General features: G+C 37.1%; 1 protein-coding gene across 3 annotated transcripts in view; it reads right to left on the reverse strand.

Annotated features, from left to right (window-relative positions):
* ABCB11 (ATP binding cassette subfamily B member 11) overlaps positions 1–27,633 on the reverse strand; it is an 85,763-nt gene that overhangs the window by 28,966 nt on the left and 29,164 nt on the right. For 2 of the 3 annotated variants that reach the window (XM_059928045.1, XM_059928046.1), the window contains exons 10-17: positions 21,153–21,266; positions 19,114–19,224; positions 16,754–16,879; positions 15,153–15,356; positions 13,400–13,570; positions 12,688–12,889; positions 11,698–11,767; positions 7,490–7,592 (exon numbers count right to left, since the gene is read on the reverse strand). In XM_059928045.1, the coding sequence (XP_059784028.1) occupies positions 7,490–7,592; positions 11,698–11,767; positions 12,688–12,889; positions 13,400–13,570; positions 15,153–15,356; positions 16,754–16,879; positions 19,114–19,224; positions 21,153–21,266 (1,101 nt within the window). Of the gene's footprint in view, positions 1–7,489; positions 7,593–11,697; positions 11,774–12,687; positions 12,890–13,399; positions 13,571–15,152; positions 15,357–16,753; positions 16,880–19,113; positions 19,225–21,152; positions 21,267–27,633 lie in introns of all 3 variants that reach the window. The other variant, XM_059928044.1, reaches the window with a different exon arrangement.

Below are 27,633 nucleotides of genomic sequence, written 5' to 3' on the forward strand. Positions count from 1 at the left end.
TTAATAATTATTTTTTATTTTAATAACTTTATTTTATTTTCTTCTTTCTTCCTTTCTTTTTTTTTTCTTCTTTTTATTCTGAGCCATGTGGAGGACAGGTTCTTGGTGCTCCAGCCAGGCATCAGGGCTGTGCCACTGAGGTGGGAGAGCCAAGTTCAGGACACTGGTCCACAAGAGACCTCCCAGCTCCACGTAATATCAAACGGTGAAAATCTCCCAGAGATCTCCATCTCAACGCCAAGACCCAGCTCCACTCAATGTCCAGCAAGCTGGACACCCTATACCAAACAACTAGCAAGACAGGAACACAAACCCATCCATTAGCACAGAGGCTGCCTAAAATCATAATAAGGCCACAGACACCCCAAAACACACCACCAGACGTGGACCTGCCCACCAGAAAGACAAGATCCAGCCTCATCCACCAGAACACAGGCACTAGTCCCCTCCACCAGGAAGCCTACACAACCCACTGAACCAACCTTAGCAACTGGGGACAGACACCAAACACAACGGGAACTACAAACCTGCAGCCTGTGAAAAGGAGACCCCAAAAACAGTAAGATAAGCAAAATGAGAAGACAGAGAAACAAACAGCAGATGAAGGAGCAAGGCAAAAACTCACCAGACCTAACAAATGAACAGGAAATAGGCAGTCTACCTGAAAAAGGATTCAGAATAATGATAGTAAAGATGATCCAAAATCTTGGAAATAGAATGGAGAAAATACAAGAAACGTTTAACAAGGACCTAAAAGAACTAAAGAGCAAACAAACAGTGATGAACAACACCATAAATGAAATTAAAAATTCTCTAGAAGGGATCAATAGCAGAATAACTGAGGCAGAAGAACGGATAAGTGACCTGGAAGATAAAATAGTGGAAATAACTACCTCAAACCAGAATAAGGAAAAAAGAATGAAAAGAATTGAGCACAGTCTCAGACACCTCTGGGAGAACATTAAACTCACCAACATTCGAATTATAGGGGTCCCAGAAGAAGAGAAAAAGAAAGGGACCAAGAGAATATTTGAAGAGATTATAGTTGAAAACTTCCCCAATATGGGAAAGAAATAGTTAATCAAGTCCAGGAAGCACAGAGAGTCCCATACAGGATAAATGCAAGGAAAAACACACCAAGACACATATTAATCAAACTATCAAAAATTACATACAAAGAACAAATATTAAAAGCAGCAAGGGAAAAAGAACAAATAACACACAAGGGAATCCCCATAAGGTGAACAGCTGATCTTTCAGCAGAAACCCTGCAAGCCAGAAGGGAGTGGCAGGACATATTTAAAGTGATGAAGGAGAAAAACCTACAACCAAGATTACTCTACCCAGCAAGGATCTCATTCAGATTTGATGGAGAAATTAAAACCTTTACAGACAAGCAAAAACTAAGAGAATTCAGCACCATCAAACCAGCTTTACAACAAATGCTAAAGGAACTTCTCTAGGCAGGAAACACAAGAGAAGGAAAAGATCTACAATAACAAACCCAAAACAGTTAAGAAAATGGTAATTGGAACATAGATATTGATAATTACCTTAAATGTAAATGGATTAAATGCTCCCACCAAAAGATATAGACTGGCTGAATGGACACAGAAACAAGACCCGTATATATGTTGTCTACAAGAGACCCACTTCAGACCAAGGGACACATACAGACTGAAAGTGTGGTGATGGAAAAAGATATTCCATGCAAATGGAAATCAAAAGAAAGCTGGAGTAGCAATTCTCATATCAGACAAAATAGACTTTAAAATCAAGACTATTACAAGAGACAAAGAAGGACACTACATAATGATCAAGGGATCAATCCAAGAAGGAGATATAACAATTTAAATATTTATGCACCCAACATAGGAGCACCTCAATACATAAGGCAAATACTAACAGCCATAAAAGGGGAATTCGACAGTAACACAATCATAGTAGGGGACTTTAACACCCCACTTTCACCAATGGAAAGATCATCCAAAATGAAAATAAATAAGGAAACACAAGCTTTAAATGATACATTAAACAGGATGGACTTAATTGATATACATAGGACATTCCATTCAAAAACAACAGAATACACATTCTTCTCAAGTGCTCATGGCAAATTCTCCAGGATAGATCATATCTTGCGTCACAAAGCAAGCCTTGGTAAATTTAAGAAAATTGAAATCGTATCAAGTATCTTTTCCAACTACAATGTTATGAGACTACATATCAGTTACAGGAAAAAATCTGTAAGAAATACAAACACATGGAGGCTAAACAACACACTACTTAATAACCAAGAGATCACTGAAGAAATCAAAGAAGAAATCAAAAAATACCTAGAAACAAATGACAATGAAAACATGGTGACCCAAAACCTATGGAATGCAGCAAAAGCAGTTCTAAGAGGGAAGTTTATAGCAATACAATCCTACCTTAAGAAACAAGAAACATCTTAAATAAACTACCTAACCTTACACCTAAAGCAATTAGAGAAAGAAGAACAAAAAAAAACCTGAAGTTATCAGAAGGAAAGAAATCATAAAGATCAGATCAGAAATAAATGAAAAAGAAATGAAGGAAACGATAGCAAAGATCAATAAAACTAAAAGCTGGTTCTTTGAGAAGATAAACAAAATTGATAAACCATTAGCCAGACTCATCAAGAAAAAAAGGGAGAAGACTCAAATCAATAGAATTAGAAATGAAAAAGGAGAAGCAACAACTGACACTACAGAAATACAAAGGATCATGAGAGATTACTACAAGCAACTCTATGCCAATAAAATGGACAACCTGGAAGAAATGAACAAATTCTTAGAAATGCACAACCTTCTGAGACTGAACCAGGAAGAAATAGAAAATATGAACAGACCAATCACAAGCACTGAAATTGAAACTGTGATTTAAAATCTTCCAACAAACAAAAGCCCAGGACCAGATGGCTTCACAGGTGAATTCTATCAAACATTTAGAGAAGAGCTAACACCTATCCTTCTCAAACTCTTCCAAAGTATAGCAGAGGGAGGAACACTCCCAAACTCATTCTACAAGGCCACCATCACCCTGATACCAAAACTAGACAAAGAGGTACCAAAGAAAGAAAACTACAGGCCAATATCACTGATGAACATAGATGCAAAAATCCTCAACAAAATACTAGGAAACAGAATCCAAGAGCACATTAAAAGATCATACACCATGATCAAGTGGGGTTTATCCCAGGAATGCAAGGATTCTTCAGTATATGCAAATCAATCAACATGATACACCATATTAACAAATTGAAGGAGAAAAACCATATGATCACCTCAATAGATGCAGAGAAAGCTTTCGACAAAATTCAACACCGATTTATGATAAAAACCCTCCAGAAAGTAGGCGTAGAGGGAACTTACCTCAACATAATAAAGGCCATATATGACAAACCCATAGCCAACATCATCCTCAATGGTGAAAAACTGAAACCATTTCCACTAAAATCAGGAACAAGACAAGGTTGCCCACTCTCACCACTATTATTCAACATAGTTTTGGAAGTTTTAGCCACAGCAATTAGAGAAGAAAAGGAAATAAAAGGAATCCAAATCGGAAAAGAAGAAGTAAAGCTGTCACTGTTTGCAGATGACATGATACTATACATAGAGAATCCTAAAGATGCTACCAGAAAACTACTAGAGCTAATCAATGAGTTTGGTAAAGTAGCAGGATACAAAATTAATGCACAGAAATCTCTTGCATTCCTATACACTAATGATGAAAAATCTGAAAGGGAAATTAAGGAAACACTCCCATTTACCACAGCAATAAAAAGAATAAAATACCTTGGAATAAATCTACCTAAGAAGAAAAAAGAACTGTATGCAGAAAACTATAAGACATTAATGAAAGAAATTAAAGATGATATAAATAGATAGAGAGATATACCACGTTCTTGGATTGGAAGAATCAACATTGTGAAAGTGACTCTACTACCCAAAGCAATCTACAGATTCAATGCAATCCCTATCAAACTACCACTGGCATTTTTCACAGAACTAGAACAAAAAATTTCACAATTTGTATGGAAACAAAAAAGACCCCGAATAGCCAAAGCAATCTTGAGAAAGAAAAATGGAGCTGGAGGAATCAGGCTCCCTGACTTCAGACTATACTACAAAGCTACAGTAATCAAGACAGTATGGTACTGGCACAAAAACAGAAATATAGATCAAGGAACAGGATAGAAAGCCCAGAGATAAACCCATGCACATATGGTCACCTTATCTTTGATAAAGGAGGCAAGAATATACAGTGGAGAAAAGACAGCCTCTTCGATAAGTGGTGCTGGGAAAACTGGACAGCTACATGTAAAAGAATGAAATTAGAACACTCCCTGACACCATACACAAAAATAAACTCAAAATGGATTAAAGTCCTAAATGTAAGGCCAGACACTATCAAACTCTTAGAGGAAAGCATAGGCAGAACACTCTATGACATACATCACAGCAAGACCCTTTTTGACCCACCTCCTAGAGAAATGGAAATAAAAACAAAAATAAACAAATGGGACCTAATGAAACTTAAAAGCTTTTGCCAGTAAAGGAAACCATAAACAAGACGAAAAGACAACCCACAGATGGGAGAAAATATTTGCAAATGAAGCAACTGACAAAGGATTCATCTCCAAAATTTACAAGCAGCTCATGCAGCTCAATATCAAAAAAACAAACAACCCAATCCAAAAATGGGCAGAAGATATAAATAGACATTTCTCCAAAGAAGATATACAGATTGCCAACAAACACATGAAAGAATGCTCAACATCATTAATCATTAGAGAAATGCAAATCAAAACTACAATAAGATATCATCTCACACTGGTCAGAATGGCCATCATCAAAATATCTACAAACAATAAATGCTAGAGAGGGTGTGGAGAAAAGGGAACCCTCTTGCACTGTTGGTGGGAATGTAAATTGATACAGCCACTATGGAGAACAGTATAGAGTTCCTTAAAAAACTAAAAATAGAACTACCATATGACCCAGCAACCCCACTACTGGGCATATACCCTGAGAAAACCACAATTCAAAAAGCGTCATGTACCAGAATGTTCATTGCAGCTCTATTTACAATAGCCAGGACATGGAAGCAACCTAAGTGTCCACCAACAGATGAATGGATAAAGAAAATGTGGCACATATATACAATGGAATATTACTCAGCCATAAAAAGGAACAAAAGTGAGTTATTTGTAGTGAGGTGGATGGACCTAGAGACTGTCATAGAGTGAAGTAAGTCAGAAAGAGAAAAACAAATAACGTGTGCTAACACATATATATGGAATCTAAAAAAAAGAAAAAAAGAAAGAAAAAAAAATGGTCAGAAGAACCTAGGGGCAAGACGGGAATAAAGATGCAGACCTACTAGAGAATGGACTTGAGGTTACGGGGAGGGGGAAGGTTAAGCTGGGACAAAGTGAGAGAGTGGCATGGACATATATACACTACCAAACGTAAAATAGATAGCTAGTGGGAAGCAGCCGCATAGCAGAGGGAGATCAACTTGGTGCTTTGTGACCACCTAGAGGGGTGGGATAGGGAGGGTGGGAGGGAGGGAGACGCAAGAGGGAAGAGATATGGGGACACATGTATATGTATAACTGATTCACTTTGTTATAAAGCAGAAACTAACACACCATTTTAAAGCAATGATACTCTAATAAAGATGTTTAAAAAAAAGACCAAATGCAGCCAAAAATAAATAAATAAAATAAATAAATTTATTTTTCAAAAATTGAATATGATTGGTACTGTTACGTTTGAAACGTCAGTGCAGTGTTTAGTTCTTTCTCCCTTGAAGCTTATTAAACTCCTTACGTAATACATCTTGTAGTTATGAGTGGCAGCACCATGGACATAAATGAAGAACCTGTTTCTAGAACTAGAAGAGGTGCTGAGTCCTTAACTGCAAGATGAAGTAAGCAACCATGCTTGCTAAACGTTTTCTCTCACTGGATTCATCCTGCTGCTTCTGAGACAAGGTGTTCTTCTATGAAATTTATTTAAACCAACTCTATTAGATATTGAGACCTCTATCTATTTATTATCAATATATTAAAACTAAAAGAGAGCCTTAATAATCCTTCCATCATAGTCATAAGATCGTTAAGTAGTACTTTATTCCAAATTTGGCATTGTGAATCAGTGTTTATAATTACTTCCAAAATGGATTCTCATACTGAAATTGTTTAAAGACAATTTGAAATTACATCATGTACAATGGATGTGCTTGTAATTAAAATATTCTCTGACTCATTTTCTTTGGTATATCTTGTGGTTTGGACCTTATTTTACTATAAAAATTTAATTTTTCATCCTAGTTTTAAAATCCCTTGATGTCCTACTACATGCAGCTCAGTAACTAAACAGAAAGATGAAAGAGTCTGTAGATCATGGGCAGGTTGGAATGGGACTCAACAGATTCTAGGTTTACATGTGTCAAATAAACAGAAATGTTTGCTAGGTCACATGGTTACCAAATAAAGGACCTTCTGGTTAGGTTTGACAGAGCTATTCTCAGGGCAAAGCAAGGTGCCCAAGTTGATACAAACATAAATAATATATAGTCACTAACTTTAAGAAGCTTATAATTTAGTAACAGGATAAGACAACATGACCTGAAATAAGCCTCAATAAGAAAACTGCCATGAAAAGATTCAAATGAAGAGTAATGGAGGATCGAAAATGGGAGTATCAGGGCTGAAGAATGAAGTTCAGTGATTAAGCAAGGATTTGAGGAGGAGGGATGTTCACCTTATGTGAAAGTTAGACTGTACCCACCACAGCAATAGACATCCTGATGAAGAAAGTTTAATATTGTTACATGTGTTGATTCTTCTCCTATCTCTTTCATTTTTATGTTGTTTTGAATGATGCTAAAATTAATAGTGTTAATTTTAAATGCACCCTTAAACAATTATTATAAAATTGTATGAACTGAACAAATGCCCATAAAACCTAATCAGTCCCCATTAATTTAAAATTTGTGATAACTTGTATATCAAATATTTCTGTTGTCAAACACTTTTGCCAAGGTTATTATAATTTAAGAAGGAGATTTAAAATTTTACAAAAACAGTTTTCAGATATTCTTAAAAATTTTTTAAGGATATCTACATAATCAAATAATCTGCTAAGTACCTGTAATTTGCTTGTGTTTATTAGAATGGTTCATCTAAGAACTATCAATTAACCCTTAATAGCTCAGTTTTAGTTACCATGTATTCTTAAAAGTATTTAATTAATTTGTGTTTCTTTTAAAATACCATGTAAAACATTATGTAAAATTTAGAGTTCCCATCAGGTCTTAATGGAGTCTCCCATTTAGTTTGACTTAGTGAAATAATACTAGATAAAGGCCTTGAAAACTCATCTTCATTTAAAGGGCATACAGTAGTCTCCAGGAGAGACTTCTTCCATCCCCCCATGAGCGATCGGTACCTGACCTTTCTGTCCTCTTCATAAGTAGACTTATGATCTACAAGTGCTAATGGAGGTTCAGGTCCCAGGTAAGAAAGCTGAGACTTGGACCGTTGCCGGATGGAAGCTCTGGAAGTAAACAGAAAGATGAATTAGCCTGTAAATTATGGGCAGGTTGGAACAGGACTCAGCTGGTTCTGAGTTTACATCACTTGTGTCAAATGAACAGAAATGTCTGCTAGGTTACATGGTAAGCAGATAAGGGAGCTTCCTGATCAAGTTTGATAGAGCTATTCTTAAGGCAAAGCTAATCAGTTTGGTTGCTGTGGACAGCAGGCTAGACCCTGATTCAGAGTATAACTGAGGAGGGAGAAAGAAAAGGGGGGCAAAGTTGTTCCACTAGTCCACCAAAAAAAGGTCCAAGACTCAAATCCATTCCAAACCCACATGGTTCTACTAATTGCTATAATGGCAATGGTCCATCTCTGTTACCTCCCTTCTGTTTGTAGGTTGTAGTTTTGATATCTCTCCTTCTCTCCCTCTCTCTCTTTCTCTTTCACCCTGATGTTTGCTTTAGCATAATGCCACCTGGATACAAATGGACCGGTAGGAGGAAAGAGGGCCCCTAGTGAGGTTTTCTCCAGGCTATATACTGCCCATAGGGATGGATTTAGTTAACAAATCTCTTATTGAAATATAATTTAACTTGGTGTGTTCATTCATTCACTCGACAGAAGCTTACCATGCACCTACAACATGCAAACCAGTGCCAGGTGCTTTGGGGGATACAAAGACTGGTCAGTTACAGACTTCTCCCTAAGGAGCTTAAAGCTTTATGGAAGAACAATGCATGCATCCAACCCTGATGTAAGGGAGAATGTGGTAAGTGCTATAAGGCAGATTTAAATAAGCAGTATGGAAATTTAAAGGAAAAAGGAATGTATGTCAGGTGTTACCATAAAAGGTTTCACAGAGGAGGTGGTTAAGGTAGGATCTGGGTATCTGTAGGCTGGAGGGCAGAGCATTGCTGATTGACAGAACAGTATAAAGAGAAGTGTGGAGACAGAGTTACTAGTTTTATATACTTAGTATATAGAGCAGATACATGAAGTGATTGATTCAAATTGTTTTGTTTTTTCCCTGAGATTTCTGGGAAGGAGACTCCTACTCTCCTCTAGATTAAACTTGAAAGTATGTGACACTGGAAGCTGTTGGCAATTATGTCAAGGAAAGAAGCTTCCTGAAAAATGAATACTGAAAAATAAGTAGAGCAGAGAAGGGAAGAGAAAGAAACTGTATGTATCTTGGACAAATCATCGAAGCCTCAGCCTTGTTTGATACCAAAGCCTCCTTGGACTATTTATTGAGTTATGTTAACTTATTCTTTCCCTTTAAAGGTTAAACCAGGTTGGCTTAGGTTTTTAGCCATTTGCAAATAGAGTCTTAAGTGATAGAGGCAATCCTGAAGACTTGAGAGGATAGAAGTTACACTATCAAAGCACTTAATCTGAAGAAGTACGGCGTAAAGAGAATGATTTAGAGATGAGGAGACCTGCATCGGCTGTGGTAGTGCAATCTAGATGGAGCTATTCATAAGTCTCTCTCTATCATCTGTATCCAGGTGAAGTTAGACTAAAACAAATACCAAGGTGGTGCCTGCTTATTATTGATGCTCATGCAGCCTTCTTGAGAAGGCAGCAACGCATCAACTGCATGACTCTAATTTGTTCCCACGTTCTGTTGATGGCATCACCATCCCCTTAGTCACCATGTTCAACAGGTGCATTTATGTCAAGTCCTTCATCTTCCTTGCTCTTGCTCAGACTATTGCCAAGTCTCATTGTGATCAGGCATGAAACCACACCACCCCGATTCCCTGCTACCAAACTGGCCTCTGGGACACCCCAATCCCCTCCCACTTGGCCTGAAACTCTGTGGCAATAGAGTCATCTCTTTAAGTTAGGTTAACTAAGGTTGAGAGGTCATCTCCCGAAGGTGTGAGAAATAGGTATGTGTCAGCTAGAGAGAGCAGAGTGCATGACAGGGCTGAGACTTAAGGTTATGGGCCTAAAAAGAAACTCAGAGCAGTAGAAGCCAAGGTAGGAGTATGCGCAGAAGAAGAGGGCATCAAAATATAGTTGCCTACAGCCCAGTTCTCAGCATGGAAGACCTTGATCCTCGTCCCCTCAAATTTCTACTACTTCGTCTTCTATTTCTTAAATCTCTCTTTCTCTCATTCCCTGTTGCCCACCATTCCACCTGTCTAGCATAAGCTGTCCCAGTGAGACCATGGGCAGTAAGGGTGCAAGACAGGGGCCTGACCTGCCCCCTCTGGTCTGCCATAAACACCAACATTAGAGTTCTATCACACCCCTTTTCAGAAACTTACAACATCTGCCCCTCCCTTCCTCAGAAGCCGAGTACCACTTCTCACCACAAATAAAAACAGCTAATTTGGGAATATATGTTCTCTCTCTCAACATTATTATTTAGGAAATTACTGTCATCCATGAAATTGTTCTTGAACCTAAAATATATTACTAAAGAGAGACTTAGGCATCAGAAGGACTGAAGCCAAGGAAATAAGATACAAATGAACATTTCAATGAGTCATCTTAAAAAAAAGATCTGTCAGCATACAAAATAAGATATTTTTAACAGACATTCTTACTCAAACTTATAAATCTTTCTCTGCAGGAGGTTAATAGCTACTTTCTGTGTATAGGTGGTATTTCTGTGTTTCTCTTCCTAGTCACCAAATTGGAGAATTTGTGAGAACTAATAGCCAAATAGGAAATATTTATACTAAAAATGGTTATCTGTTCCTAATAGTAAACTGTAAGTAAACTACGTAGAATGGGAAAAATTTTGTTCATCTGAAAAATTAAGAAAATATTAATTTTCTTGTTGACATGACCATGAGATACATATCCTCTTTGCAACCTTTAACTTAGTGATCAAAAGAGTTGCCTAGTCATTTTCTGTTTTTGAGAAGTTAGTTGGTATCTCCAGATTGTGATTCTAATGACCTTTATAATTTTGTTTCTTCCAATCAGAAAAAAAGCTGGTTAAACATAATACCAGATGTCTATAAAAATTGCCTAACATTTTTGGCAATTTTTATAGCGTTTATTTTATAGAGAAACATGAAGCTATTGTTTTATTACTTTCCAAATTCAAAAAATTCAATAAAACTAGCATTTCTTAGAATTTTTCTGAATAGACTTGTTCTTAAAAGGAAAAATAAAAATCAGTGAATATTAAAAATAAGTAAATCTGTGTTTGAACTATTTGGAGTTGTTACCTGAATATTATATTTTAAGCTTCTTTAACCATTTTTCAATAAACAATTAGCTACCTTGAATGAGCAAGTCCTAAACTGAGTCTTTGTTCAGAGCACGGCCTTGAATTAAATGTCCTAGAAATGGTAAACTCCATGGTGGAGAAATACGCTGTCAGTCTGTTGCCTACAAATAGTTTCCTACCTTAAGAAAAAAAGATCTTGAATAACATTTTCACAAATATAGACAAATACTCCTGGGCAGAATTATTCTTAATACATAGACTTTTAACATTAAAGTAACTATTTTGTTTTTGAAACTTTTAAACCAGAATGAAAAGCTAAATTTATAGTCTTGCTATATAGCATGCTCCAAAAATATGCTTTGGAAGTCAATGCCCATGTGTTGATCTAGGAAAAAAAAATTCATGTTTAGGAAAATTCTCTTTAAACGTCAGACAATGAATCTCTTATTTCATCTAGTTAAAGAATGATTTGACTTTGGACAGGTAATTCTGGGAGCAGAAATATTTGTAATTCAATTACAGCTCAGTAGGTTAAAGAATGAAGCTAAAGGCATGAATTTGACCTCCATTTAAGACAGTGCTTAATACCACAGTTAGCTTTGGGAGACAAGTCTAAACAGATTTTTCAAAAATCCCCTTTCTAAGCTTAATAAACAACATTTTAACTACAGAGCATCTTTATCATGACCCCTACCCTCAATAAAATGAGAAGCCAAATTTAAACAAAAAATCTGTATGAATTGGAGACAGAAATGTCAATATAGCAACCAAGTATTCATTTGCATGTTCATTATTACACAAGACCTGGGGCTGTGCTTAAGTAAGGGCTCTCCAGGTTGTACCTGAGGTATTGCCAGGGGATCTTAGCTGCAGAGGGCTCGTAAGAACATTTGAAAACTTAAAAATCTGCCCTGTGACTTGAGCTTACCTTAAGCTAGCTTGGTAGCTCCCTCTGCTAAAGGTCTGTTTTCTCTCAAGTAAGGTATCTTCAGTTTCATCTTTTCCTATTCAACACAACACAAGTGATCCCTTAGTGTATACAATAAGCAGAACCATATCAAAATAAAATTATTATTTACTATATTTCCCTAGCATATCATTATTGTGTCTGATGCTAAAACAGTCTATTAACTTTATTGCAATAAATGAAAGTTAGCGCTTGTCCAGCACATTCTAACAAAAACAACAACAAAAAAATCAAAATACTGAGCAAGATTGAATCTTTTGAACTATATGATAGCCTATGTGTTATCACCACAGAAATAGATAACCTATAGATATAGCCGATATGAACCACAAAAAACTTATGAGAAGCCCACTAGAGGTGGCAAAAAAAAATGATAGACGCACCAAGTTAAAAAAAGAAAACAAAACTTTTCAGAATAAATCACATGTGTTAAATGTATACAGTCATTTTACCCAATGGTGTTCACAAATCCAGATGTGATATGGTAGAGAAAGTTTGGAATGTTCGGTTAACGTAGGTTGAGGTAAACCACCAAACCTGAAAATTCAGATTGAAAAAGAGAAGGTACCCTAGGGCCTGAAGTATCTATCTACATTAGTGAAAATAAGCATAAACCTTTTTAGTCATTGGTTAATTCACTCAGCCAACTAGAGGAGAGCTCCTACTGAGTGCAGGACACTCTAGGAAGACTCTCCTATTTGCAAACTGTGAGGGAAAAAAGGGATGGAATTGAAAGTTCTTCCACAAAAGACCTGTGTTTTAGCTCTATGACTTGATCAATAACTAAACCTCCTGAGCATTGTTCTTTCCTTTATCATTTATACAATGTCTCCCAGGGCTCTGAGGAGAACAAATACGATACTGTATATTAAAATGCATAGAAATCCAAAAAACATTATATATAGCTAATTATTTAATATAATGTACAAGCATAATGGAAAAGGCACTTGCCCTTTATGTCTTTTTCATTAAAGGCTTGATCTCCTTGACTTTGCAAAGTCATTAGAGTGAAGTAAACTCCTTTCCTTTCCAACAGTTCTTCATGGGTGCCTCTTTCCACTGCTGTACCACGTTCAAAACCAATAATGACGTCTGCAGCTCTAACCGTGGATAGGCGATGAGCGACGGAAATGATTGTGTGCCCATGCTGAACCTGTAAGAGTGTACAGTGCACAGTTAAGCCAGACTGTAAGACAGAGCTGACATTGACATTTGGGCAGTCTCTGAATCCACAAGTAAGGCAGAGCCTCAGTTCCTGAGAAGATCCTTAAATAGGCTGTACAGACATTAGAAAATGCCAGCGTGCTTTCTTGTGGCTAATAAATGCCAGCACATCACATCACACCAATCAGCAATTGGTCCGGTAGCTGCTATTAATCAATAGCTGAAAACCAAAATGGAAATTTTTTAAATCACATATTTTACATTAGACTTAGCAAGATTTAAAATTTTACACGTGCAGCTTTTAGAAGCAAATCATAATGTCTTCCATTCAACTGTGAGGAACATAGTGGTGAGCCAATAGTTTCCAGATGGACACACTGACCCATGTAGTCCTTCTCTGTCCGTCTTTCTGTCTCTCCTCTCTCCACAGCTGCCTTTCCTACAGCAACACAAGAATTTCCACACAGACTTATGAAAGGAACTCAGACTTTCAACAAACCTTACTCAGTGCCTCTTGCACCATGGCTTCACTCTCATTGTCCAGTGCCGAGGTGGCCATGTCCAAAAGTAGGATCTTCGGGTTTCGGACAAGGGCTCTAGCAATGGCTAGTCTTTGTTTCTGGCCGCCACTCATCTGACCTCCTCCTTCTCCAACAAGAGTGTCAAATTGCTAGGAAGAAGGTGACATCAGTAATGAAGAGGAAGAATTTGAAGGATCCTGACCGATTCTTTACAAAGGTCCTTTCTAGCTTCCTCCTCAAGCATGAATTTTCACAGGTCCGCCTTTCACTTAAAAAGACTCTTTCCTGAAACAGGGTATTATCTAATCAATATTTGTGTATAAAATAAAGATATTGATTTATCCTTTCCTTCTGGGATGTAAAAGTGTTTCTCTTTAGCTCAACTTCAAATAAAATGTTTCCACCACAGTAAAAGTGGATCAGGGTCCTGAAAATCCATCTTAGAGGATTAGAGCATGTATCAAAACATTGTCTCTTTTCTCTAGCTAGACAACACAGAAAAACACAACGCTAAAACTGTCATATATTATGAATGAAAGATCAAAGTAGCTTTAAAATCATTATCATGAATAGCAAAGAGTTACTGAGTATCTTGCATGTCTAGCGTTATATTGGAATCTCACAATGGGGCATTGTGGTCAGACTCTTATCTTGCTTATTATCAGCCAACATGAGTTGAGCATCTACCATGTAGAAAGCATGAATCTGAGCTCTCTACACATATCGTCATATTTAGTCCTCACAGATGCCACATGAGTTAGGTACTACTATTCTGCTCAATTGATGCATAAGGAAATACTGGGGCCTGAGGGGGAAAAGTAACTTGCCCAAGTTCATAAGGCTTGCAAGTAGAGAAGCTGGGATTTGTATGGAGGCAGACTGATTCTAAAGCTTTATACTTTTTAACCACTAGACTATATAATACTCACAGCTGAAATCCTATTCATACAAACATTTTAGAAGGCTGAGTAGGAAGTATTCTAGAGCACGGACTCTGGAGCCAGACCACCTGGATGAGATCCTTGTCTCTCCTGCCTTGAGCAAGTGATTTGACCTCTTGGAACCTCAATTCTCCATCGGTAGATGCGGATAATAATAGTAGCTGCCTGACAGGATGATTGTGAGAGTTAAATGAATTAATAGATGTAAAGTGCTTAGAACAGTGCCTGATATGTAGTAAGCACTAACTATGTGTAAACTAGTAATAATAACTCTTCCATTTAGCAGACCATTGGCCGTGAAATCCATACAAGTATATTATTAGGGAGTTGGTTTTGGTTGTCGTGTTGTATAAAATGAAGATAAATGAGGAAATTTTGAATATGTGAGATACAGTACTGAAGACACAGTATTAGCTGCCCAAGCACAAGAAAATTAAAGAGCAGTGACAATGATAGACATCAAAAGGGCATTGTGAAAGTTACTGCCACATGACAAATTTATCATCCACTTAGACAAATGTTTAATAGACAGAATAAGGAAATTGTATCCAGGTCAAAGGAGCTTATAAAAGAAAGCTACCCCAGTTTGGTAGATTTTTAATATATTAACAACAACATATTTTCAGACAAAAGGGAGAAACTCAAGATACATTTCTGGGCATAAAATTAAAACATGACATTAAGAATTTAATAATTTAGGAATCAAATGAAAAGAAATGCACATTACTGTGTAATTTTTTTGCCTTTTATGACTTCTGGGTTTCCCTCTGGAATGAGAGGCTAGGGATACCTGTGGCAGGTCCATGATGAAGCTGTAGGCATTGGCTTCCTTGGCAGCTCGGACTATGTCTTCCATTGTTGCATCTTCTCTGCCATAGCGAATATTTTCTGCAATGGTGGTGGAAAACAAAACAGGCTCTTGCTCCACTATCCCGATCTGAGCTCTAAGCCACTGAATGTTAAGAGAGCGAATGTCATGGCCATCCAAGGTCACCTAGAGAACAAGAATACAAGGTCACTTCTCTTGGAATCCTTCAGAGTTCTGAGTCATACTACTAGGTTGTACTTGACCTATGGGGAGAAAAAAAAGAGACCAACGAGATTGTAAAAGAAACAATTCCTCTTACAATGTGGTTGTTAATATAAGGATGACAACATAAATTGAAATCAAGTATAGCTGTAGGACAATTCACTGTAGAAACACAATTGATATAAAGATCACTTGATATAGTTTAACATGATTGGCCCAGGAGTAGAAAAGTTTTAAATTCTTTAATAAAGAGTAGAGTCCGTTATTCACCATACTTTGAATATTTCTATCTTTTGACTTGAGGCCAAAATGAACTTCAAAAGACACAAAGAAAATAAGCAATGATCTCTATCTTGTGTATATATGTTTAGAACAAAATCTTACTTTCTGGCCAGATTCATCAAATGACACTTGGCTGTTCAAAAGCAATTGAAACTGTAAGTGTGATAAGTAAATAAATATTGCTATTAGAAAAAAGTAAAAATTTTACATCAAGAAAACATGATTTCTATATATTCAGAATATAGTTATGGTGGTATGTAGCAAAGAATACCCAATCAGAGAACAAAGTGTCTGTGAAAAAAGAAAACTCTATCACATTTGCCATGTCACTCTGACAGTACATGTATTATATAGAGCTCATTGCATGGAAGTCATTTAATATACAGTCAAATGATCCTATCTAAAGGCATCAAGGAGATGTTGACAAGAATGATTTTGAGGCAGAGTGAAAAGAGCACAGCCTTTGGCATCCAACAGATCTGGGTTCAGATCTCAATCTCTCTCCTTCCTCATTCGCAAAACAGGCATATTTATCTTTGGAGGTCACTGTGAAAATAAGTGATGATTTTCATAAAGCACTTGACATATAATATTGATAAATAGCAACTATTAATATATATTTTTTTAGTTTCAATCTATGCTTATAGTCAGGTAAACACAAGGAGAAAGAGACAGTAGTTTTTTTACCTAATTTCTCAAAGCAATAATCAGGAGCTGTTCTCTGTTAATTCTGGTCATGTAAGCTTTCTTATACTTAGCGTTTGGAGGACCTTAGGGAACAATAATAATTTTGTTACAATAAGAAGAAAGAAATGGAAATGTTCCCTCACTGAAGAGGTAGCAATACCATTTTGAATGTATCTGCACATTCAGTTACATCACTGAGCAGATAGACTGGTTATTTATCAAACACAACCACCATGGAGGGAATTAGTCCAGTTGGTTCCGTCAAAAATCATTGTCAACTATGCAGATGTCAGGATGGTCTCAGTGTATGTTAGGCCTTTGTGTCTGACCAATGTATAACCATTTGCAATTTCCTATCCCCGTGGATTAAGAAGTTTCTAGAAAATACACACCATGCCTTCACTGGGGTCATAGAATCGCTGAATGAGCTGCAGTGCCGTGCTTTTCCCAGCTCCACTGGATCCTACCATAGCTGTCATTTCCCCTGATTTAATGACCATGCTTAAGTTATTTAAAATCTGCAGAGAAAAGAAAAGAGCAATGTTCAGATTGCTGTCAATTAGGTTACAAGTTAGAATGCTTTGTGAAGGCACTGTGTATGTGTTTATTTATGCCCTCACAGCAATAGCCACTGATTTCCCTCAATAACCAGAAAAATTAGTAAACAATGCCTAGGATGTGGTTTTAGCATTTAGCACATTACTTAGTAATAAACTGATAGCTGTAGCCAACAAATAAAACACTGTTGAAGTAAATAAGCCAGGCCGACTTGGAAAAGTATGTTCCAGAATCTAATTTAAAATGTTTCTGACATGTCAGGATACCTCAAGGAGACTGTCCCAATTAGCTTAGGGGAGAAAGCCACTTAGCAGTAGAAGACTTTATTAAAACAAACTACTGGCATTGGGAATAGAAGATAAAACAGAAATGACATAAATGTATTTCAATTCAACCGATATTTGTTGAACAGCTATTATGAACTAGCTCCGAACAGATATTATAAATGAAGCTTTCAGTCATCTGTTCAAAAATCTTTACTGAGTAAGTACTACCTTGTGATCTATATTTCACAAAGCACTTTTACATATGTTGACATTTAATGTTTATATATATATATGTGCTATATTATAGTAATCAAAAATATACTTCAGAAATATTATCAGAATATATGTAACTATGTTTTATATACAGATATGTATGAGGTGTGAGTGTGTGTGTGTATATATATATATATATATATATATATATATATATATATATATTTACCTACATTATAAGTATGTAGTATTAGAATTAAGTTGCATGGGATTGAGTTCTGTGGGGGTAATAGAAATAGTATTAAGAAAGGGTAGCTAACTATGGAAAACAGTACAAAGTTTCCTCAAAATACTAAAAATGGAACTGCCATATGATCCAGCAATTTCACTTCTGTGTATTTACTGGAAGAAAACAGAAACAATAATTTGAAAAGATACATGCATACCAGTGTTCATTGCAGTATTATTTACAATAGCCAAGATATGGAAGCAACCTAAGTATCCATCGATAGATGAATGAAGAAAATGTGGTATACACATATAAACACACACACACACACACACACACACACAATGGAATATTACTCAGCTATAAAAAATTAAATCTTGCCATTTGTGACAACATGGATAAATCTAGAAGGTATTATGCCAAGTGACATAAGTCAGACAAAGAAAGACAGATACTGTATGGTCTTACATGTGGAATCTAAAAAACAAAATAAACAAACAAGCAAAACAAAATGAAAATAGACTCAGAGATACAAAGAACAAAGGAGTGGTTCCCAGAGGGGAAAATAAGTGAAGGGGATAAAGAAGTACAAGCCTGCAGTTATAAAACAAAGGCACGTGGATATAATATACAGCATAAAGAATATGGTCAATAATATTGTAATAACTTTGTATGGGGACAGATGGTTACTAGACTTATCGTGGTGATCATTTCATAATGTATGCAAATGTCAAATCGCTATGTAGTATACGTGAAACCAGCACAATATCGTACATCAACTATATTTCAATTAAAAAAAGTAAAAAGAAAGGGTGGCTAAAGATACTCTTTTAAAAATGAGGAATAAGTCTCCTCCCAAAGCCGGTTCATTTGGGGAGTAGATCCTAATTTTCCTGTGGGGTAAATTGGCTTTAAAGATACTTGCTCAGTAGGTGTGGGAAAACTGTAAATTTTCTTCATCATGTCCCCTGAACAATCACCTAGTGTAAGACATGTGACCATAATATCACAAGATTACCTTTCCTTCAAGGACTGATCTAGAGATCCTCGTGAACTTAGGTATAGGAAATAAAAAACGTCAAGACAGCAGCTTTCCTTTGCCACTTCATACCCTACCCACTCAGTGTCCCGCCTTCTGCAAGCTTTAAAGAGGTGGTTGATAAGCTACCCTTCTGGATTGTTCTGATTGTTTTGCAGTTTGTTTAGCTTGTGCTCACAGTGACAGGATCTGCCACTCATTTTAACAGAGCATCACTCAGTTGACTTAACCTGAATGTGCTACCAGACTGTGTTCCCACCAGAGAGATTTGCATATATTATTATCACAAGGAATATGGTTTGTGGCCTGAGGAACGACAGGACACCTGAGGATACTTCCAGAGAAACGTGTCTCCCTGCCTCGTTCCTGGAAAATAAGTCATGCTTCATAAAAACAATTATTTTGTGGCTCTGGAAATGAATCATCAAAGAAGAAATTGGCACTTACCTTCACCTCTGGTCTGGAAGGATAGTGGAAGGTCACATTATGGAATTCAATTTCACCCTTAATTCGATCCAGCTTGTAACCATCTTCTGACATGCAGTCAATGAGGGGTTTCTGGAGTAGAATATAAAAGGAATATAGCAACAGCATGTATTATATGCATTTACTGTCCATCTCGGTTTGAACTGATTCATAAAACAGAACAACAATCAGGTAAAACACTGCAGTGATATGCCAAAGATAAGTTGCTTCCACATTAAATATGCATTAATGATAGTAATAATATTCACTACCATTCACTGAGAAATTAATGTGAGATTATTACTATTGTAATTACTATTACTATATAATAGTATTAATATATTACATATATTTATATATAACCAAACTTACATAAATAATTAATATACGATTAATTATAATTAATATAAAATATGTCAATGATCATATAATTGGTATAAAATATTTTCACATTAATTTAATTAATTAGTATTTATTGTATACTACGATATATTATTACATAATGACAATAAAATAATATAATAGGTTGGCCAAAAATTTCGTTTGGGCGTAAGATATTATGGAAATATATAGTATTGATCTATAATTAATATATTAGTATATAATATATTGATATTATTGAGTATCGTAAATTGAGATACCACAGAAGACAATGTACAAGGTGTTTTAATATGCTTTTTTCGTTTATATAATCATCACTGTAACCTAACTAGACAGGTGATACATCCATTTGTTCACTTGAGGAAGTAGAGGCGTCTCAAGAGGCCAAGGTCCAGTAGTACCCAACATTTGAGTATCTATTGTAGATGGTGATTAAAACTAACTGAACGTCCTCAAGTGGTGTCTTCAAATATACCAACTTTCAACTGATAGGCTGAATTCCACCTCTTTTGTTGTTAGTGGTGAGCATAATTCAGAACTTAACCACACTAGGTCATCAGACAAGAGTGAGGGTCATCTCCATCTACCAGAACACTCCAGGGTCAACTTCTTCCCTCTCCCTCACTAGTGAGAGAAATTCATGATCATATCTCTATTTGTGGCTACAGTGTCATCTATTTCTTCTTCTTTGGTCTCTAGTAAAAATAATAAAATAATTTTTAAATGCCTTAATTTTTTGTAATCGTATCAGGGGCCTTTCAGACTCGTCATCTTATTTGAGCATGCAACAACCCTAAGAATGAGGTAGACTTTGGATAGCTCTATGTGGCTTTCAACAATCTTTTTATACCCCAATAAATGACACCCTAAAATATAAAACAACATATTGCCACCTCCCGCTTCTGTTCTTGAATTTTGACCTCTCTAGCTTGACCTCTGATGTCCTTCAATAACTTAAGCAGGGAAATCCTAGTCAGGCTGCCAGGGTCCTTTACAAGCTTGTAGACTTTCTGTCACATTTAGAAGTTAATCTAATCTTATGAACTTGGTCTTAAAGTCCTGCGTGATCTGGCCCCTTCCCATTCCTACAGACTCTGTCTCTTGCTCACTCTGTTCAGTCACACTGACTTTTAGTTCCTTGCATTCACCAAGCCCTTTTCCAACCTGGAGATCTCTTCCATGAATACCTCCCTGCTCTCACCTCTCAGGCATCTCTCCTCCCGCGAGTCCCCTTTTGCATGGCTGACTCACCTCCTTGGGTTCTCAGCTCAGAAACGGTGTCACTGTCACTAAATTTAACTGCTCCTTCCCCCATCCCAACCACTATCACACTGATCTATTTTATTTCCTTCCTGGTACTTATCACCATCTAATATTATCTTATCTTCGAATGTGCCTACTTCGGTATTGTCTATTTCCCATATGATATGAGAGCAGGGGCCTTATTTGTTCTATTTCATTCTTGCACTGCCAGCTCAGAATGGGGTCTGGCTCATGACAGCACTTATTTAAGTACTGCTGAATTAAGGGCATTGTGATAGTTTCTCATATTTTTTAACACTGAGGATAAATTTCTCATGAGTTCATTCCTCCCCCCAGCCCCAACCTGCTAATGGCCTTTACTTTTGGCTTTTACATACCCGGTCCATTGTCTCAAAAATGCTCGTGGCTGCTGCACGGCCAGCTGCAAAGGCTTCCAAACAGGAAGAGGCATTGCCAAGATTTAAAGCTCCTACTATGACACTGAGGAAAATCTGTAATAAAAAGAAATAAACATAGTTTTCATCAATTTGCAAATAGTCTTCACTGTCATTTGGGCTGCCCATGTGAACTCAAAGATTTCTCAGAAATATTCTTCTGTGGGAGTTTGAAAGCTAAATAGCTCTTTGGAAACACTAGGAACAGTTTTTGTTCTGCAAAGTATCTCCAATTTTTCTACTGTTTTGATTTAAAAGACTACATTATTTTTGATTGAACATCACTCTTCTACAAAGAAGAACATGTTTTTACATCAGTAAGAGGTCTAAGCAAGGCAGCATATAGACACTGAGTGGGTTAGAGTAGTGATACGATAATTGATTCATTATATAAACAGCCTTATAATGTTAAAGACTTCTGGTTAAAGGGTTGTTGAAATGATAAAGACACTGTGATTAGCTTGATTGTTCTAGAGACTGGTACATGCAAAATATGCCTACTACTACTGCTACTGCTATATTCCTGCTACTAGTGAACTAGTTTTTAGGATAACGACTGCTATACTACTACTAGCAATAATAACAATAATAGTAAGGTATGTGTTTAAGTGCTCTACTCGTATTACTTCATTTAATCCTTACAATAGAAGAGGAAACAGAGGTGTATGGAGGCTGCCTAACTTACCCAATGTCTCAACGTGTATTAAGGGGTAGAGCATTATTTGAATCCAGGCTCTTGATTGACATTTTGTCCAGCTCCCAGGCTCATCTACTGCTGCTGCACACAAGTGGAGTGGCCAGGTTCCTGTGCAGAGCTGGGGAAGCTCTCCTTTGACTCACCAACCTGGCCATCTCATTAAGTTAGGGGAAGGCTACCTGATCATGATCAGATGTTCCTACCCAACAGCACTCTGTTTTGTTTGTTTGTTTGTTTGTTTGTTTTTTAACATCTTTATTGGAGTATAATTGCTTTACAATGGTGTGTTAGTTTCTGCTTTATAACAAAGTGAATCAGTTATACATATACATATGTTCCCATATCTCTTCCCTCTTGCGTCGCCCTCCCTCCCACCCTCCCTATCCCACCCCTCTAGGTGTTCACAAACCACTGAGCTGATCTCCCTGTACTATGCGGCTGCTTCCCACTAGCTATCTATTTTACGTTTGGTAGTGTATATATGTCCATGTCACTCTCTCACTTTGTCACAGCTTACCCTTTCCCCTCCCCATATCCTCAAGTCCATTCTCTAGTAGGTCAGCACTCTGTTTTTAATCAGTGCTGTTTATAAAGAGGCAAAGAGGCAATTCCTCACATTGGCCTCTAGGAGAAGCACAAGACTTCACCCTTTCAACCAAAGAATGAGCTTTAGTCACGTGACTCACATGGAGGCTGTTTCGTTGGCCACCATCTATTGAGGACTGGAGTTATTTTCTGAGGTAAAATAGAGGTTGGTACCTGCATGAATGTAGTCTTTTTCGGGTAATCGAACGAACCTAGTCTGTGGTGGTTTCATGAGCTGGATTCTTCCCACGGGTTATAGCACATCAGGGCAAAATACCTGAGTCCCTCCCCATTCTCTTTCTCCCTTATGGCTGGACCATGGGGCTTCTCAAAGCCAGTCAGGCATCTCCTCCCTCTCAGTAACCTCTCTATTCCATATATCCGGATGCTGTGGGTCAGCCCCTTCTTGCCTTCTCCCTGAATTCCCTATTCTATGCATGGGGACAAACGTTCTCTCTTCATCTGTCCTTCATCTGTCCTAATATGTCCTTTTCCTTAATTATGGCAAGTACTTCCTCCCATTGGCAGATTACTTACTCTCTCAAGCCCCAGTAGTTCATTATCTGTAACACAGGGATAATGATTGCCTATACCTCAAGGGATTGTTATGAGAAGTAAATGATAATGTGTGTAAAGGTGATTAATCCAATGTCAGCCACATAAATAATAGTGATGATGATGATGAAAGAAGTGAGATTCCACACTTAGGAAGTGAGAAGATGAACAGACAGAACAGTACCTGTGGTCTAATTTGTGTTAATACCACCCTCATTAGAGGTCTTTCTAACTGAGCAAAAGAAGTCTTCCACATGTCCTCGTTCAGGGGTCAGTAAACACTTTCCATAAAGGGCCAGTTAGTAAAGATTTTAGGCTTTTTAGGCCATATGGGCTGAAGCAATTATTCAACTCAATTCCTCGACTATGTAGTACAAAAGCAGTCATAGATGGTAGGAAATGAATGACTGTGGCTATGTTCCAATAAAACTTTATTTACAAAAACGGGCCACAGTCTGGATTTGACTTGTGGGCCATGGTTTGCTGATTCTAGACCAACTCACTAGTGGCCTGAACTGAAGTTTGGAGTCAAACCCTTGCTCAGCCTGGCTTTGCAAACACTACCTCAAGCGAACATCTCGCTCAGGGTCATCAGGGAAAGAGGGAGTGAGACAGACAGAGGTACACATCCTAGTACCATTGCAGTAGCTAGCACACATCATTTCTCACCCCAAATATCTCACTCTTCAGCCCTGTGGACTGTGGTGTGGGAAGAGGGAGGGCAAAAGAGACCTCTGGGGAATAATTTATCTGTGGGTGTGCTGTGCTGGAGAAAAGGGGATCTGTTATAGAAAATAAACTTATGGTCACCAAATGGGAAAGGGGGGAGGGATAAACTAGGAGTTTGGGATTAATGGATACACATTACTATATATAAAATAGATAAACAACAAGGTCCTACTGTATAGCACAGAGAATTATCTTCAATATCTTGTAATAACCTATAATGGAAAAGAATCTGAAAAACTATATATATATATATATATATATATATATATATATATATATATATATATATATATAGAAAACTGAGTCACTTTGCTCTACACCTGAAACTATCACAACATTGTAAATCAACTAGAGTTCAATTAAATAAGTAAATAAATAAATTAAATAAAAAGGGATCTGTGGTCCCTTGGAAGAGATTCAGAAACAGGAAAACAGCAGTTAATGAGTCAAGCCTCAGAGTCACAGAGGTCTGAGCTCAAATCCCACCCTGTGCTATCTGGCATATATTTCTCAACCTCATGGCTCCATTTCATTTTTAACTGGTAGCATAATTACAGAACGGCATCAATTACAGAATGAAGTTGTGAGTATTACACATGGTAATTATATTAAATACTTCACTCAGTGCTTGACACCTTGTATACACTGAATAATGTTCCTCTCTATAACTGCTGTTACTTTTTTATTATCGAGTCCTGAAACTTAAGAGGGGCATGAAAGAGCAGCCATCAGCACCATTCAGTTCCCTTTCATCTTTTTTTCGTAATAGATCATAGAGTATGTTTTTTGTCCATGTACAAGTGATACTAATTACAGTCATTTATGTGAAATACTTACCACTTATGCCCAATTACCGTGCAGCCAATAATGATTTTGTGCATCACAAAATGTGTTAGATTAACCTAATTGTTAATTAGTTTAATGTATTAAAAACACTCAACTCAGCTTATGCAAACTCAGCCTTTACAGTTTGTTGCTCAGAGCATGGCCAAAAAAGTGCATGCACGCTCAAGAGAAAGAGAGAGAGGGAGAGAGAGAAACAGAAAAGGAATGCTTACCAATGATTATACTGTTAAAGAATGTCGCTCATCTTCACAAAGAAAAGTTTCTTAAGATGTAAGTGGAGGCTTGCAAGGAAAAGTTTAGGAAAAGGAGGTGAGGTTAGTTATTGATGATTAAAATGTTAGAGACACATAGTATGCCATGTCTGCACATAGTAAGTACTCAAGAAATATCAGTTGAGAGAAGGAGTTATTTACAGAAGGTATAGAGTAGCCTATAATCCAACAGACAGGAAACTTGAAGGTGAGAACTTGTTAAATGAGTTAAACAAAGATGCCGTTAGACCGAGGTGGCTTTAATGCCACCTAATGTAGCAGCCTACATAAGCGATCAGAACCTAAGCCTGCATGCCTCAAGGCTAAGAAATCAAAACCTAAAGACAACCAATCACGAACAGCCAATTAGGCTTTCCCCAATAAGGCAACTACTTAAGCTACAGTCGATCAAATAATTTCTGTACTTTGCTTCCTCCTCTTCTCTATAAAAGTCTTTCCCCTAGCTTTTATTAATAGACCCCCTCTAACCACTTCTGGTTTGGTGTGCCCAATAGGAGTTATTTTTTCTCAAACAAACTTTTAAAAATTTTAATATGCCTCAGTTTATCTTTCAACAGAACCATAAAATTGGATCTTCACTGGAGAGAGTTACCAAGGGTAACTCAGTGGAAATTCAGTGGTTCCAACTGAAATTGTGTATTTTCAATTTACCATTTTTTCATTTTTCCCTCTGAACTGTTATTTGTGCACACTTCTGTCCCCTCCTTGCAGGCAAGGAATCAAAAGAAGGATGTCTTTTCTCAGTGCATATCTTTCTGCAGAGCGAGCAGATACAAGCTGCCGAGACTGAAGTCAACTACTGGTATTTCTAGTTTGGTCAAGTTGAAAGTTCTTAAGAATCATTAGGTCAATAAAGACAAAGGACTTTATAGTCAGATTTTAGACCTGCAGTACTTTCACTGACTTTTCAAATGTGCAAAGCTATATTAAAAGTTATTAAGAAAGTGGTTTAAAAAAAAAGTGTGAAAAAAAAAGTGGTTTAATTACGATAATAGTAACACTTTCCATCTATGCTACCCCTTTAAGGTTTACAAAACATTTTAACATGATTTATCATATTTAATTTTTTTAAACAAACTTCAAGTGATGCCAGCTGTTTATCTTTCAAAGAAAAACTGAATTTTAAAAAGTCATTCTTAGTGTATTACCATGCTCTGAATGAAATAAAGTCAGTGTCTTAGAATGATTATGGTCTGACCTCTAATAATCATTTCTATTTGCAAGTGAAATTTCTATTCAACTTTCCCTAGAGATGTATTTGTATAAAAGCAGTAGGTCTCAAATTGCAGGCTTCTGGCTAGCAAATTTCTGGTGCACAAAATTTTGGTATTTTGCATTATTTAATTGATGCCTGTCCTACCTAGAATCTGGAGCCAAAATATTTTTTTTTAAGAATCTTATATGAAACCGCTTCCATGCTTTTTAAATTAATATAATTTATTGAATAATTAACAGACCAAATGGAACATATATTTCATGTTTTACCTCCCTGACCTCATGGAGCTTACTGTGTGAGGGTGGGAAGGGACAGGAACAAATGTAAATAAACGCAAGTGTTCAGATTCACTCAAGGACTCTGAAGGAAAAGTTCAGCAAACCATGCAGGAGAATAAAAGATTGGGGGACTTCCCTGGTGGCGCAGTGGTTAAGAATCCTCCTGCCAATGCAGGGGACACGGGTTCGATCCCTGGTCTGGGAAGATCCCACATGCCGCGGAGCAACTAAGCCTGTGTGCCACAACCACTGAGCCTGCGCTCTAGAGCCTGCGAGCCACAACTACTGAGCCCACGTGCCACAACTACTGAAGCCCACGCGCCTAAAGCCCCTGCTCCACAACAAGAGAAGCCACCGCAGTGAAAAGTCCACTCACCGAAACGAAGAGTAGCCCCCACTCGCCGCAACTAGAGAAAGCCTGCACACAGCAACGAAGACCCAACGCAGCCACAAATTAATTAATTAATTATTTTTTAAAAAAGAATAAAAGATTGGATAAGCATGGAAGACCTGACTGGGGAAGTGCCATCCTGTTGGGAATTTGAACAATGACAACAGTCTAACTGTTAGGAGAGGCGCTGTAAGTTAAGGAGGAAAGGTGAGCGGGAGGAAGAGCTTTCCCTGACTCCATCCACACCTGCTATTCACTGTCGAGGTCCCTGTCCTCTGTAGCATATAATACCATCGTCATTACGCATTATGTGATTATTTATTGTTTAGCTTCCCAACTAAACTGTAAATTCCATCAAGGCAAATATCGCATTTCTTTTGCTCACTATTGAATTCTCTACACTTTGTATGAGTCTGGCATATAGTAGATGCTCTATAATTAATTCTTGAAAGGACAACTGAAAAGATACTGGAAATTAAAGTAGCCAAGGCATTAGCTATATAGCATGGCTACAGTGCAAGTGAGAAATAAAATATACTTGTCTTACCTGTTCAGTTGAGGATATTATTGGCTTTGTATTTTAGTAACTATGAGTGAGTGTATTTAACAACTATGTCCATTAGCACATATCTTATGCCATTATTAAGCTCAACCACATAAGCTGTTAATTTTTAGCTAGGAGATCCCTGACTTTCCATTTTCATCTTTTGGACTCAATCAGAAAAATCATTGTTTTACAGCTATAAAATCTTCCATTGATTGGAAAGCATGAAATCACGAGTCTCAGGAACTCAAATGCTCAGCATCCCTTTACTATAAAAGGCATAAGTACTGCTGTTTCAACAGATGGACTCC

Source organism: Balaenoptera ricei, chromosome 7 (genome assembly GCF_028023285.1).
Source record: "Balaenoptera ricei isolate mBalRic1 chromosome 7, mBalRic1.hap2, whole genome shotgun sequence".
Classification (NCBI taxonomy): Eukaryota; Metazoa; Chordata; class Mammalia; order Artiodactyla; family Balaenopteridae; genus Balaenoptera; species Balaenoptera ricei.